This window comes from Salvelinus sp. IW2-2015, unplaced genomic scaffold (genome assembly GCF_002910315.2).
Source record: "Salvelinus sp. IW2-2015 unplaced genomic scaffold, ASM291031v2 Un_scaffold16331, whole genome shotgun sequence".
Taxonomy (NCBI): domain Eukaryota; kingdom Metazoa; phylum Chordata; class Actinopteri; order Salmoniformes; family Salmonidae; genus Salvelinus; species Salvelinus sp. IW2-2015.
In genome coordinates this window covers 628584-644640 of record NW_019957538.1, presented here as the reverse complement: position 1 = coordinate 644640, position 16057 = coordinate 628584, and the positions used below count along the sequence as shown (strand labels likewise).

The 16057-nt window shown below is 42.6% G+C and overlaps 1 protein-coding gene across 1 annotated transcript in view; it reads right to left on the bottom strand.

Moving 5' to 3' along the window:
* Positions 1 to 5223: 5223 nt before the first annotated feature.
* Positions 5224 to 16057, bottom strand: part of LOC112080482 (USP6 N-terminal-like protein) — a 46220-nt gene continuing 35386 nt past the window's right edge. Inside the window, exons 9-15 of the mRNA XM_024146263.2 lie at positions 12070 to 12118; positions 11727 to 11847; positions 11358 to 11452; positions 10547 to 10612; positions 9624 to 9723; positions 9271 to 9423; positions 5224 to 8951 (exon numbers count right to left, since the gene is read on the bottom strand). Coding sequence (XP_024002031.1) covers positions 8173 to 8951; positions 9271 to 9423; positions 9624 to 9723; positions 10547 to 10612; positions 11358 to 11452; positions 11727 to 11847; positions 12070 to 12118 — 1363 coding nt within the window. The 3' untranslated portion in view covers positions 5224 to 8172. The remainder of the gene's footprint in view (positions 8952 to 9270; positions 9424 to 9623; positions 9724 to 10546; positions 10613 to 11357; positions 11453 to 11726; positions 11848 to 12069; positions 12119 to 16057) is intronic.

Sequence of the window (16057 nt, the reverse complement as noted above, 5' to 3'; positions counted from 1 at the left end):
GGCCAGCAGGCTAATGTTCCTATCGACTCAGTAAGCGCAGCAGGCTAATGTTCCTATCGACTTCAGTAAGGCCAGCAGGCTAATGTTCCTATCGACTCAGTAAGGCCAGCAGGCTACTGTTATCGACTCAGTAAGGCCAGCAGGCTAATGTTCCTATCGACTCAGTAAGGCCAGCAGGCTAATGTTCCTATCGACTCAAGTAAGGCCAGCAGGCTTCATATGTCCTATCGACTCAGTAAGGCCAGCAGGCTATTTCCTATCGACTCAATAAGGCCAGCAGCTAATGTCCCTATCGACTGCAGTAAGGCCAGCATGCTAATGTTCCTATCGACTCAGTAAGGCCAGCAGGCTAGTCTTTTTTTTTTCTTAAAAAAAAAAAAAGTTTTATTGGTATGGAACTGTTATGAAAGTTGTATTGTCAGTTTTGTTTTGTATTTAAATGCCACTTTAAACGTGTAGATGACACTGCAACAAAATTTCCCCCTGGGACAATAAAGTCAGTAGTAGTCAGTACCCTCATGTGCATTTTACCAGTAAGCCTATGGTTACTGAGTCGATAGGAACATTAGCCTGCTGGCCTTACTGAGTCGATAGGAACATTAGCCCGAGCTATTTAGGAAGGATATCACACCTGGCACAAATTATTGTCTCGTTGTGTTTTTCCTGCTGAGGGGTGCCCTGTACCTGCGCCCAGCGGGGAGTAGTTCACAGTCTGGGTACAGGGGATAGCTTGGGTCTAAAATGATTTTGTGAGTCTTGTGGAGGGCACTGTCCTTAAAGATCTCATCCAGGCCTGACTGTTTGACTCCAAGTACCTTGCTTGCTGTGGTGATAATCCTTCTCAGAATAATTKTCTGACTGACAGTGGCATTGCCAAACCAACCAACAATACAAAAAGTTAAAATACTCTCAATGAAATATTTGTAAAACAGAGTCAGTATAGTCCAGTCTACATTAAAAGATCCCAGCTTTTTGAGAAAGTACAGCCTCTGTTGGCTCTTTTTGTAGATCAGATCTGTACATTTACTCCACTGAAGCTTACTGTCCAAGAGGACACCCAGATATTTGTATTCCTCTACAATCTCTATGTTCTGACCTCTGACAGATGTTGCAGAGGTAGGTGTTGTACACTTCCTGAAGTCTATGCACATCTCTTTGGTCTTGTTGGTATTGAGGACCAAGTGGGATTCCTCGCACCGCTCTACAAAGTCATCTAGGACCGGGCCATGATGTTCCTCGTCATCATGCAACAGGCTGATCAAGGCAGTGTCATSAGCGAACTTAAACGAGGTGTCTGTCAGGATGGGAACTAGTAGAACTACTAGTGTACAAGGTGTACAGGAGTGGGGACAAAACACATCCCTGAGGAGAGCCTGTGTTGTATTGCATGTGTCCAACACGTGGGGACCTATTTTGACTCGCTAGCGAGCAAGCATTTTAGCCAGCTAGCCCAGAACAACAAAAAACTAAAAGTGTGTACTGTATGACCGTTATAGACCGTTTCGGGCATCATGAAAGAGAGGGGGATGGCATTGACGTTTCTCTACAAGTAGGTTTTTTCTACTTACGCACACACACACACAAATCAGTACCATGGACAGCCAAATTATATTTAGTTTACGTTGATTGGACTAAATTGTTTTAGGAATCTTTTAGACTAAGCATAGGTGATTTAATGATGTTGAAATGTTGAAGATGAAATGGTCCTGGAATAGTGGAGGCAGCTCCTGYTTTCTTTGCTACTTTTGGTAACTCTACTGTGTTCTAAATCGATAGTTGTTTAGTAGTCTGAAAATGATGGAAATGTTAACTTGATTGACCATGCAGTAGTTTATGTAACCAGTGGTGTAAAGTACTTAGGTAAAGAAATACTTTAAAGTACTACTTAAGTAGATTTTTGGGGTATCTGGACTTTACTATTTATATGTTTCACTACTTTTAATTCACTACATTCCTAAAGAAAAMAATGTGATTTTTACTCCATACACAACTGTTTGTTATATGCAATATGCGCTCCAGTTTTGTGATGTTTTGTGAACAAAGGTGTGGTTGTCTTCTTATTGTCTCAGCCTTTAGGCCTCTATATCACTGTGGCAAGGCATATGAACTAACAGGTTATGGAGCCAACAACGCAATTATCACAACACATACAGTTGAAGTCGGAAGCTTACATACACTTAGGTTGGAGTCATTAAAAACTTGTTTTTCAACCACTCCACAAATTTCGCGTTAACAAACTATAGTTTTGGCAAGTCGGTTAGGACATCTACTTTGTGCATGACACAAGTCATTTTTCCAACAATTGTTTACAGACAGATTATTTCACTTCTAATTCACTGTATCACAATTCCAGTGGGTCAGAAGTTTACATACACTAAGTTGACTGTGCCTTTAAACAGCTTGGAAAAATCCAGAAAATTGTCATTGCTTTACAAGCTTCTGATAGGCTAATTGACATCATTTGAGCCAATTGGAGGATGTACTTTTACCTGTGGATGTATTTCAAGGCCTACCTTCAAACTCAGTGCCTCTTTGCTTGACATCATGGGAAAATCATCAGCCAAGACCTCAGAAAATAAATTGTAGACCTCCACAAGTCTGGTTCATCCTTGGGAGCAATTTCCAAAACCCCTGAAGTACCACGTTCATCTGTACAAACAATAGTGCACAAGTATAAACACCATGGGACCACGCAGCCGTCATACCGCTCAGGAAGGAGACGCGTTCTGTCTCCTAGAGATAAACGTACTTTGGTGCGGAAAGGTGCAAATCCCACAACAACAGCAAAGGACCTTGTGAAGATGCTGGAGGAAACCGGTACAAAAGTATCTATATCCACAGTAAAACGAATCCTATATCGACATAACCTGAAAGGCTTCTCAGCAAGGAAGAAGCCACTGCTCCAAAACCACCATAAAAAAGCCAGACTACAGTTTGCAGCTGCCACATGGGGACAAAGATTGTACTTTTTGGAGAAATGGCCCTCTGGTCTGATGAAACAAAAATAGAACTGTTTGGCCATAATGACCATTGTTATGTTTGGAGGAAAATGGGGGAGGCTTGCAAGCTGAAGAACACCATCCTAACCGTGAAGCACGGGGTGGCAGCATCATGTTGTGGGGTGCTTGCCGCAGGATGGACTGGTGCACTTCACTAAATAGATTGCGTCATGAGGCAGGGGAATTATGTGGATATATTGAAGCAACATCTCAAGACACAGTCAGGAAGTTAAAGCTTGGTCACAAATGGGTCTTCCAAATGGACAATGACCCCAAGCATACTTCCAAAGTTGTGGCAAATTTGCTTAAGGACAACATAGTCAAGGTATTGGAGAGGCCATCACACAGCCCTGACCTCAATCCTATAGAAAATTTGTGGGCAGAACTGAAAAAGCGTGTGCGAGCAAGGAGGCCTACAAACCTGACTCAGTTACACCAGCTCTGTCAGGAGGAATGGGCCAAAATTCACCCAACTTATTGTGGGAAGCTTGTGGAAGGCTACCCAAAACATTTGACCCAAGTAAAAAAAAATTAAAGGCAATGCTACCAAATACTAATTGAGTGTATATAAACTTCTAACCCACAAATTAGATCAAACAATAATATTAAGTGATTAGAAATCCGTGGTTTAAAAATTAAGGTGTCATTGTACGCTGATGATTCATGTTTTCTTTTAAAACCACAATTAGAATCTCTCCACAGCCTCATAGAGTATCTAGATACTTTTGCTATCCTCTCTGGATTAAAACCAAATTATAAGATCTTGCTACGATGGAAAGGAAAATGCCTGTCTATTTGTGGAAAAATCTCTCTGATTAACTCTTTAGTTATATCACAGTTTACCTATTTGCTTATGGTTTTGCCTACACCTATTGACCTGCTTTGTAAATTATATGAACKAAAAATATTCAATTTTATTTGGAATGGCAAGCCAGACAAAATTAAAAGGGCCTATTTGTTTAAACGAATATGAATTCGGGGGGCAGAAATTATTAAATATTAAAGCATTAGACCTCTCACTAAAGGCATCAATTATACAAAAGTTATACTTAAATCCAATCTGGTTCTCTAGTAAATTGGTAAGAATGTCTCATCCTTTGTTTAAGAAGGGCCATTTTCCCCTTTATTCAGATTACACCTGCACACTTTCGGTTGTTTGAAAAGGAAATAATCTCCAAAATATCTTTATTTGTTAAACAAGCCTTAGAAAGTTGGTTGCAATTTCAGTTTAATCCACCTGAAAAGAGAGAACAAATAATACAACAAATATTGTGGTTAAACTCAAATATACAAATTGATAATAAAAAACGGCAGCGAGCTCAGTCTCTGAGCCTCCCGGGACATCCGAACCAGACCCCTCCGCAAGAGCAGCGAGAGACGGCCGACTGCGTCGCCGGATAAAGCCACCTCCTCGCCTGCTACTTCACGCAGGACTTCAGCGATCTACAGGACAATGACCCAACACACCTCCAGGCTGTGTAAGGGATATTTTACCAAGAAGGAGAGCAATGGAGTGCTGCATCAGATGACCTGGCCTCCACAATCCCCCGACCTCAACCAAATTGAGATGGTTTGGAATGAGTTGGACTGCAGAGTGAAGGAAAGCAACCAACAAGTGCTCAGCGTATGTGGGAACTCCTTCAAGACTGTTGGAAAAGCATTCCAGGTGAAGCTGGTTGAGAGAATGCCAAGAATGCAAAGCTGTCATCAAGACAAAGGGTGTACTTGAAGAATCTCAAAAATAAAATATATTTTGATTTGTTTAACACTTGTTTGGTTACTACATGATTCCATATGTGTTATTTCATAGTTTTGATGTCTTCAATAACATTCTAAAATGTATAAAATAGTTTTTTTTTTTTAAACAAACACTTGAATGAGTAGGTGTTCTAAAACTTTTGACCGGTAGTGTATGTGTTAATAATCTTCTACTAAAAAAAGAGGTTCCCAACCAGGGTTACTAGGACCCCTGGGGGTACTTAGCATATCACATGGGGTACTTGAGAAGACRCATGAGACCATAGGCCTACTGCTAAAATGCACATGAGGGGGAACTTCAGGTGTACTTCAGGCAGAGCAACATTTATTTGGTGGTACAGCAACTGAGAAAGTTTGGGAACCACTATACTAAAACACTCCTGCATACCGTCACATGTAAGTTGATTTGAAAATAATACTCAACACAGATGTAACATTTTGGTTCTCGACAAAGAGACAATAAAAATGTAGAAAACATGTACTGTATTTGACAAATCATTATTGAACAGTCTCAGGGGATCATAGCATAGATRACACACTAATTATAACCACGTCTGTTTGGCTTTGACTGTCAACACTTTACAAACTAAGGCATATCAATACAAACATGAATGTAGAACTCATACAAAACCATTCTTCCTTAGCCTGTTTTTCTGTGGATAAATAGCAAAGTGCAAAACATTACCATTGAAATTGCTGTAGACCTATGCAGGTAAATAAATACTGGGCTTCTGCAGTGGAGCACTCGGTCCATTTATTTAACAACACTCTTATGATTGATGATTATAATATTTTGGCTTATGATGAAACTTTGTCTTCATTTAACGTGCCAGTGGACAAATTAAATGCTATACGCAAATTGTCCACTAGATGTCAGTAAAGTAAGAAAATCACATGGTGCTACAGTACAATCGACCACTAACCGTTTTGAAAAATGTTAAGGGCTACTTCATCATAATTAGGCTATTTACTACTACAGCATCTCTATAGCCAYTATTTAAAACTTCAGTGTGTTTCTTCTACACCACAATGAGTACAAATATCAACACATGCWCTTCTTACAAATACAAATCATCTTTATAATATATTACAGCAAAGATCCAATATTCGGAAAATACATTTTTGCTAGGCCAATGATAAGCCAAGAAAACACAAAACATCTTTCCATTTTAAGCTTCAACGTTACAAAAATAGAAAATTAGATTTAAATATGAATTATTCTTGCTAAACGACAATTTTAAGCCCAAGTCACACATAGCCCCCAATTGCCTTCGCCTATGCTGTTTTTGCTGTTGTTGTGGATGACCAGTACAAAGTCCATCTACACTAGGCCTACACCTAAAATATCAAGCATTTGGCCTCAAGTGACCTCAATTAATGGCCTAAGAAATGCAGCCTTGTGAAGATCTGAACACCTGGTGCACTAACGTTAGGCTGGGATTCAATCCGGTCGCAGATTTGGACAGTGCACCATTTAAAGTTCATTCCAGATTGAGCCGACAGCATTTACGGTGAATGTGGTCCCTGCGAAACCTGCATCGCTGACAAAGCGTACTCAGATTGAATCCCGCCCTCACTGTTGCTGCTGTTTACAATCCAAATGATCAGTGAGCCAGCTCACTCTTTATTATGAAGTACCTTGCACACATTGGGCCAGCTCGTTTTGCATGGCCCGGTGCCCCGGGAGGATGGAGATTTCACTTAAGGACCAATGGAAAGTGTGCAAACTCTGCCCACKRGGGGCACCTGGKCATGCAAAACGAACTCGCCCAGTGTGTCAGGTTTCGTCATTTGAAAACATGAGCAATTGCTGTCCTTTCTGTTTCGTAATCACCTTTTCAATGACACTTCACTTTACATTTACAATACATCTCCTGTCATCAAGCCAGCATGATTCTAATTGCAGRATTGATGGTACAGATTCAATTAAGGCATTTGCTCTAGAAGCAAAGATACACTAAATGCCCAAAAGTATGTGGACACCCCTTCATCTTCATGGATTTGGCTATTTCAGACTTACCCGTTGCTGACAGGTATATAKATTCGAACACACAGCCATGCAATCTCCATAGACAAACATTGGCAGTAGAATGGCCCGTATTGAAGAGCTCAGTGACTTTCAATGTGGCACCATCATAGGATGCCACCTTTCCAACGAGTCTGTTCATCAAGTTTCTGCCCTGCTAGAGCTTCCCCGGTCAACTGTAAGTGCTGTTATTGTGAAGTGGAGACATCTATGAACAACGACGTCTCAGTCGTAATGTGGTAAGCCACACAAGCTCACAGAACAGGACTGCCAAGTGCTGAAGTGTATAGCGCGTAAAAATATTCTGTCCTCGGTTGCAACACTCACTACCGAGTTCCAAACTGCCTCTGAAAGCAACATCAGCACAATGACTGTTCATCAGGAGCTTCATGAAATGGGTTTCCATGGCCGAGCAGCTGCACACAAGCCTAAAATCACCATGCGCAATGCCAAGCGTTGGCTGGAGTGGTGTAAAACTTGCCACCATTGGACTCTGGAGCAGTGGAAATGCATTCTCTGGAGTGATGAATCACGCTTCACCATCTGGCAGTCCGACGGACGAATCTGGTTTTGGCGGATGCCAGGAGAACACTACCTGCCCTAATGCATAGTGCCAATTGTAAAGTTTGGTGGAGGAGGATTAATGGTCTGGGGCTGTTTTTCATGGTTCGGGCCAGGCCCCTTAGTTCCAGTGAAGGGAAATCTTAACACTACAGCATACAATGACATTCTAGATGATTCTGTGCTTCCAACTTTGTGGCAACAGTTTGGGGAAGACCCTTTCCTGTTCCAGCATGACAATAACCTGTGAACAAAGTGAGGTCCATACAGAAATGGTTTGTCAAGATCGGTGTGGAAGAATTTGACTGGCCTGCACAGAGCCCTGACCTCAACCCCATCAAACACCTTTGGGATGAATTGGAACGCTGACTGCGAGCCAGGCCTAACCGCCCAACATCAGTGCTCTTATGGCTGAATGGAAGCAAGTCCCCCAGCAATGTTCCAACATATATTGGAAAGCCTTCCCAGAAGAGTGGAGGCTGTTTTAACAGCAAATGGGGGACCAACTCCATATGTATTTAATGCRCATGATTTTGGAATGAGATGTTCGACGAGCAGGTGTCCACATACAAAAATAAAACTATACTAAAATAAGACTATATTAGCAAATATTTTACAGAGGCTATCTAAGCAAACATAATGTCCATTGTTAAAATATTACACAACTACTCAAATGAAGTAAGCTGTAATGCTTTCACTATGATGGGAGAGTATGTGGCACTGTCCCTTGYAACTCCACTATGGCAGCTTCTCCTACAACATAACACWTTTTTCTGCAATGTCTGTTTTGTAGACAACAGGGGGGAACTTAGAATGCTTTGCAATGTTCTAGAATCTAACTGGCCCTTCTGGGTCTCCRGYCTCTCCTTTGTCTCCTGTCTGGGCCCTGTGTTTAGGCAGAGCCAAGGTCTGCTCCAGAAGCCTGGGCAGGTACCCATCCTCCGCCCTCTCCCCCACCCGCACCGAATGGCTCTCACTCTGGGCAACGCCCATAGGCCGCTGGGAAGCCTGGGCTAAGGATGCTGGCTGAGTCCGGGGGACCCTGCAGGGTGGCTGGGGAGGGCTAAGGGATGAAGGGGCAACTGGGGCAGTCAGGGTCAGCTCCTCCATGGGGATTTGTGYAGGTGTGTTTGTACCCTGTTGAACTACGGCCTGTGTCTCTGGTAAAGCCACTGGACCAGAGGAGCTCTCAACACTTTTTTCTTTGTGGAGTGCCATAAGAATGGCAGGCTGTCCTATAARGTTGTGCTCATTGCCCCCTGGTGGCTCATAAGGTGGTGGCCCAGCCCCAGCCTGGGGAGGCCCATCGGGGGTCACTTGAGCTTGGACGGTGTGGATGAGAATGGGGTCTGGWGATGGAAGAGGGACTTCCTCATCTTCCTCTTCCTCCCTATTTWGAGCTTCCTTGTCCTTCCTTTCCTCCTTAGAGGGGCTGTTGTCTTGGGAGATGACGTCTGGCTGGTGGGTGATSATGTGGAGACCCAGACCCCCTGCTCCTGGTTGTTTGGTACCCGGGTCAGGGGTGACTCCCCTGGGGGGCTTGAGAGGGGTGAGCAGAACAGGTAGCTCCAAACCCAGGGSCTTCTGTGGCACTTCCTCTGGCTTGGCTAGAAATAAAAGACAGGAACATTAAAACTGAGGTAAATTATAGGAACTATGCTTTGCTTTACAGTTCTGTTTCKGTTGGTACGTAAGTGTTAACCTGGTTTATGCTTAAACATTAAATGGTAATTACGGGTACCCTCTTTCAAAAATACCCCACAACTAACTAACCAGCATCAAATGGTCATTATGTGACRGAATATCTTTCCACAAGGGAGAGCTCATTCACAAGCCCTCATGAGATGTTTGGCCTCTGCATTTTCTACCGATTTAAACTTGTTATCCTCGTCAAACGGTACGTAGATCAGCTAAGCAGCGTGTTACCTGGGGGTGGAAGGTTCAGCTTCATCTTCCGTAGTTCCGCCACGGAGGCCTGCAGCTGATCGATGACGACGTCATCGCTGTAGAGGAAAGACAGGCCGATCTTGTCCTGAAGGAACTCTCTCAGGTCCTCCAGATTCATCTTCAGGAGACGCTCTGATGACGCACAGAGACAGCAAACGGGACGGGAGTCAACATCGTTGGAGTTAACCGAGACACAATACACAGGACAGGAGTCGAACATGCATAGCTGAGAGCAATAATTGTATTAGCAAAGAGTTATGTAATGAGTAGCTAATAGCTAATAGGCTAAAGTAGCTAAAAGGCTACTTGTCAAAGGTAGATGCACTCCTTACTCTTAAATATTCGAAGGATTGTGTAGGACATGGCGGAAAGAATTGTCTCCCCTTCCAGAATGTAGATGTCCCACAGACGTAGAGTCAGGGTGAACGGGGTCTATGAGGAGAGGGGAAAAAATATAATTTTCCATTCACAAAGCGGTAAAACTATTCTTAAAATCAGCGGTCCAAAAATACCACAAGTCATGAGTTCACATACTATACATTAATACGATTGTTTTCCTATCTGTAAACACATCGGCTTATCATCCCCAAGATGTCCATTATCGATCCATGACATAATCATTGGTTGCTAGGCTAAGTCTTTGTTTGTCTTCATCTTTCTCTCTCTCTCCCTCCCCTCCTGRCTCCAGTCCAGTGGTAGTGAGGGGGGATATGTGGCGTCCCCTCCAAACCCACAGCCCCAGCCCATAGCCCCATCTCTGTGGTGGGCCCCGGCGGGACTGAGAAGCGCTGACAGCAGCATCTCTCACCAAACCACCAAAGCCATAGGATTGTGTGTATGAACAGAGTCGAGGACACACCGAGTAGTTATTAAGCCTCGCGATTATGCTTATGTTARGCTCCCTTTTATACGCAGTTAACAACGCTAATAAACGCTGAAGTAAAGTTTTACTTTGTAAGTTCATCCTGCTTGGAGTTGTAATCATGTGAAATTWATGAACGCCCATGAATACAATTGCGATTCTGCTATTTGAAGTTATTATTGTTGGTGAATATGGGGCTCACGGCATGAATTCTTTGACCTCTTTCTCCTCTGCTAAAAGTTATAATATGCCAATCGTTTGTCAGCAATCCCAGATCCCAGATTGTACCTTWAAGGAGAAGAGTTCTTGGTTGTCACGGGCCAATAGAAAAACAAAGAATTATTTAAATCGGCTGAAAATGGCAACGGTCCTTTAAAACACACTTTCTCTCACCCTGTCAATGAAACACTGCAGGAACCATTTGGTGCTGTAGATCCCACAGGACATCTGTTCCCTGTCCTAGAGAGACAGAGAGGGAGAGAGGGATGGAGGGAGAGAGAACAAGAGAGAGGGGATGGAGGAAGAAAGAGAAAAAGGAGGGAGAGAGAAGAGAAAGAGATGGAAGACGGGTAGAAAGAACGATGGTCAGTTCTACACAGTAACACGCATTTCAATGTAGCTATATGCAACTACTGTAATAACCTCACTATTATGAAACATAATGCCATTACGTAATGTGTGTGTGTATGTATGTGAGTGTGTGTGTGTATGTGCATGTGTGTGTGTGTGTGTGTGCGTGTGCGTGTGTGTATGTGTGTGTGTGTGCGTGTGCATGTACGTGGTTGTGTGTGTGAAGGCAACCTAAACAGTGACCTATGTCAAATAATGCATGAAAAATGTCCATGTAAAATGTCTATGTAAAACGTATGTATATGTAGCAGAAAAGCTGTAAAAAACAAACAAGATATGTGTCCTCCGAAGAGGGAGGGGGTAGTCGATGGGTTAATAAAAAATGTAAAAAAACTGATCTAACCAGATGTTTCTTCAGTTTGGGGATGAGTTTGGAGAGAATCTGATCGTGGTGCGCRTGGAAGCGCTGCAGTTTGGGAAACCCAGGAATAAAGAAACCTTAGKGGGAGAAGGAGAGGGAAAGTGTACGATTAGACTGCTTTATTAACTTGTGTGAACACACAGGCACATCTTGTGGCTAGAACTCCATAACAGAATGTACTTACTAGTCAATAACTNAAAAAACTGATCTAACCAGATGTTTCTTCAGTTTGGGGATGAGTTTGGAGAGAATCTGATCGTGGTGCGCCTGGAAGCGCTGCAGTTTGGGAAACCCAGGAATAAAGAAACCTTAGAGGGAGAAGGAGAGGGAAAGTGTACGATTAGACTGCTTTATTAACTTGTGTGAACACACAGGCACATCTTGTGGCTAGAACTCCATAACAGAATGTACTTACTAGTCAATAACTCTAATTCCATATCTGTATGAAGATTGTATTACATATTCATATATTATTCCACTGGTAATGTAGCTGATTCCTATTATTGATTGGTCGGACCACCGTGCGCGACATATCTGATCGGTTGAATCAATGTGTACGGGATACCTTATTGGTCAGCTCACCGTGCATGGCATGCTTCTGATTGGTCAGTAGCTGTGACAGGGCCCAGAAGGCGTCTTCCTCGTTCATGTACATCAGCAGCAAGGCGGCAACCTGGCTCATGCCCTGGCAGTAGCTCACCTCCTATAGGGTCAGAGGTTAGAGGTCAAACAATGTCACATTGATCACCAGGCTACATTTGTCCTGGTGTAGGTTTTGTCTCCTTAAAGTTGGAGGCAYWTCAGTTGCCACTAGWTTTAGTGTTACAAAGCAGTTAATTYCTGAAKATCGGGCTGAATCCTAATGCAAAACATTATGTAAATATTGACATTATTTATGACMGAGGGAAGACTAAAACAAACTCACCGTGTTGTAGACTGAATAGGCAGACAGGACATGAAATAAAGACTGCTGRCTGTGTAGACGCAGAGAGGAGAGAGGGAGGTCAGTCGTTCAGAGACAGAGAAGGGTAATTGCCATGGTTCAGGCAACTTTCACGTCAAAACCTTTATATACTGTACATATGTAGGATCTGAATTMGATCACTCTTTTGTTGCTGAGAATTTTCCTGCACAGCAGGAAATGCAGATGATCTTCGTGATTTAAATAAATTAACTGAAAAGATGAGGGGGGGAGGGGGGAGTCTCTTGGTTAACAACAGCTGGTGCCCGATCTCTAATGTTAAGTCCCAAGTTTTTGCTCGCCTGAGATAGAATATCTCATGATAAGCTGCAGACCATACTATCTACCAATGCAGTTTATCTATATTTTTTCGTAGCTGTCTATTTACTAATAAGTTGTGTATTTATTCCTTGTGTTATAATTATTATATATGTTTCTCTCTACACTGTTGGGAAGGCCCCGTAAGTATTTCACTGTTAGTCTACACCTGTTGTTTATGAAGCATGTGACAAATTACATTTTATTTTATTTGTTCGGAATGACGATGAAAAAAATGACATTACATTTCTAATTAGACTGCGTGTCTGTGGGTGTTTCTCAACATGCATACTCCCATGCTCTGAGTGAGTTCTTCGAGGGCATTCTCGAGTAGGTTCTTATTCGGACGAGAGTGTGGAGAACGCATGCATTTTACATTTGAGAAGARGGCGCGTTCCCGTGCTACTGCGTTACCTTTGACCTTTTAGAGTAGCTAAATTGCATCATCAACATGTCGGCTTGTGTCATACTATGTGGGACTTTCAACGACACCTCTGTGAACTAATGTTAAATATAAACATTTGTGTAGATATGGACCATCGAGTTAGTTTTAAATATTCAATTGTTTCAGTAAGAGCGATTTGAGTACTCATTAATACTATGTCATTGTTTTTTGAATTATATTCGCAAAAGTAGAAATGTGTTAATTCGGCTACTTCGCATGATGTGTGGAAATAGTGTTGTGTGATCTAGTTTACGAACATGCGTGACTGTTTTCGACCACGATTATACTCTGCGGGGGAATACACGATCCTTTTAGCCTCAGATTGGCGGGACTTTAGAGCTATATTTCTATGTCTAAAGCTAATAAAAGTCTCTTAAAATTAAAATCACTGAGACCCCACGCCAACACATGGACTTACAGCCAAGCTATCACAAAATAGCACTGTTAATAACCTATGCGGTCGTGATTCGTTGAACTACAGAAAAAAGCGGTGTTGTTCCTTTGCCAGCCTTCCCGAAATCAATAAATGTCACAGCATGATAATGGTATTATTCAAATTCCTGTGGCCTTTGTGCATTATGTTTATGTTTTGGAATATAATGTAACTTTTCAACATTCATTCATGGTATTACACTTAACTTGTGCTTTAGACTGCCTACTATTTGTGATGCTAATCTTCATAGTTATCGTAGTGAGAGTTGATGTAAAAAAAATAGCCAATCTTTGCAATGATGAGAAAATAATCGCCTTTTTGACTGCCTGTCTGTGTCTTGCTTGTGATATATATATATACATGATGTATCCAAAGTATGTAGACACCCCTTCAAATTAGTGGATTTGGCTATTTCAGCCACACCCGTTGCCGACAGGTGTATAAAATCGAGCACACAGCCTTGTAATCTCCATAAACAAACATTGGCAGTAGAATGGCCTTACTGAAGAGCTCAGTGACTTTCAACGTGTCACCGACATATGATGCCACCTATCCAACAAGTCAGTTCGTCAAATGTCTGCCCTGCAAGAGCTGCCCCGGTCAACTGTAAGTGCTGTTATTGTGAAGTGGAAACGTCTAGGAGCAACAACGGCTCAGCTGCAAAGTGGTAAGCCACACAAGCTCACAGAATGGGACCGGCGAGTGTTGAAGAGCGTAGCGCGTAAAAATAGTCTGTCCTCGGTTGCAGCACTCACTACCGAGTTCCAAACTGCCTCTGAAAGCAATGTCAAGAGCTTCATGAAATGGGTTTCCATGGCCGAGCAGCCGCACACAAGCCTAAGATCGCCAAGCGTCGGCTGGAGTAGTGTAAAGCTCGCCACCATTGGACTCTGGAGCAGTGGAAACACATTCTCTGTGATGAATCACGCTTCACCATCTGGCAGCCCGACAAAATAATCTGGGTTTGGCGGAGTGGAAAGCCTTCCCAGAAGAGCGGAGGCTGTTATAGCAGCAAAGGGGGTGACCAACTCCATATTAATGCCCATGATTATGGAATGAGATGTTGGACGAGCAGGTGTCCACATACTTTTGGTCACGTKGTGTCCTTGCCTAATTACATYAAATAGYCTMCCTTTGTGTTGTGCTTATGTTTGCAACACTGTTACAACAGACAACAAAGATTGTACGAACATGTTGATCATGTCTTTTGTGRACAACATGACGTTTCCCCCTCCATGTCAATGAGGGGGAAGCAGCAGCGGACGGTGGGAGCTACGTAGGCAGTAGAGCGGGCAGCAGCTACGTAAAAATCTATGTATAAATAGCACCAGGAGCTCCAGAATATCCGAAACCGGAGCCARTCTAATATTAAATAGACTGTGAGATCTGATCCTAGATCAGCACTGAGACATTCAGTGGCAAGCAAAAAAAAGTATGTAACCTTTGGAAATACTTGGATTTCTGCATAAATTGGTCATAAAATTGATCTGATCTTCATCGAAGTCACAACAATAGACAAACAGTCTGCTTAAACTAATAACACAAACAATTATACATGTTCATGTCTTTATTGAACACACCTGTAAACATTCACAGTGCAGGGTGGGAAAAGTATGTGAACCCTTGGATTATATAACTGTTTGACCTCCTTTGGCAGCAATAACCTCAACCAAACGTTTCTGTATTGAGGATCAGACCTGCACAACGGTCAGGAGGAATTTTGGACCATTCCTCTTTTCAAAACTGTTCCAGTTCAGCAATATTCTTGGGATGTCTGTGGTGAACCGCTCTCTTGAGTCATGCCACAGCATCTCAATCGGGTTGAGGCCAGGACTCTGACTGGGCCACTCCAGAAGCGTATATTTGTTGAAGCCATTCTGTTGTTGATTTACTTCTCTGTTTTGGTCGTTGTCCTGTTGCATCACTCAACTTCTATTGAGCTTCAAATGGCGGACAGATAGCTTACATTCTCCCGCAAAATGTATTTTTCCGTTGATGATAGCAAGCTGTCCAGGCCCTGAGCAGCAAAACCACTCCAAACATGATGCTCCTTCACCATACTTAACAGTTGGGATGAGGTTTTGATGTTGGTGTGCTGTGCCTTTTTTTCTCCACAAAATCAACTTTAGTTTCATCTGTCCACAGAATATTTTGCCAGTAGCGCTGTAGAACATCCAGATGCTCTTTTACAAACTTCAGACGTGCAGCAACGTTTTTTTTTTTGACAGCAGTGGCTTCTTCCGTGGTGTCCTCCCATGAACACCATTCTTGTTTAATTTTTTACGTATCGTAGACTCGTCAACGAGATGTTAGCATGTTCCAGAGATTTCTTTAAGCCTTTAGCTGACACTTGAAGATTCTTCTTAAGCTCATTAAGCATTCTGGCACTGTGCTCTTGCAGTCATCTTTGCAGGACGGCCACTCCTAGGGAGAGTAGCAACAGTGCTGAACTTTCTTCATTTATAGACAATTTGTCTTACCGTGGATTGATGATCGTCAAGCATTTAGAGATACTTTTGTAATCCTTTCCAGCTTTATGCAAGTCAACTATTCTTAATCTTGGATCTTCTGAGATTCTTTTTGTTTGAGGCATGGTACACATCAGGCAATGCTTCTTGTGAATAGCAAACAAAACATTTTGTGAGTGTTTTATAGGAGGGCAGCTCTAACCAACATCTCCAATCTCGTCTCAATGATTGTACTCCAGGTTAGCAGACTCTAGGGTTTTACACTTTTTCAACCTACACTGTGAAGGT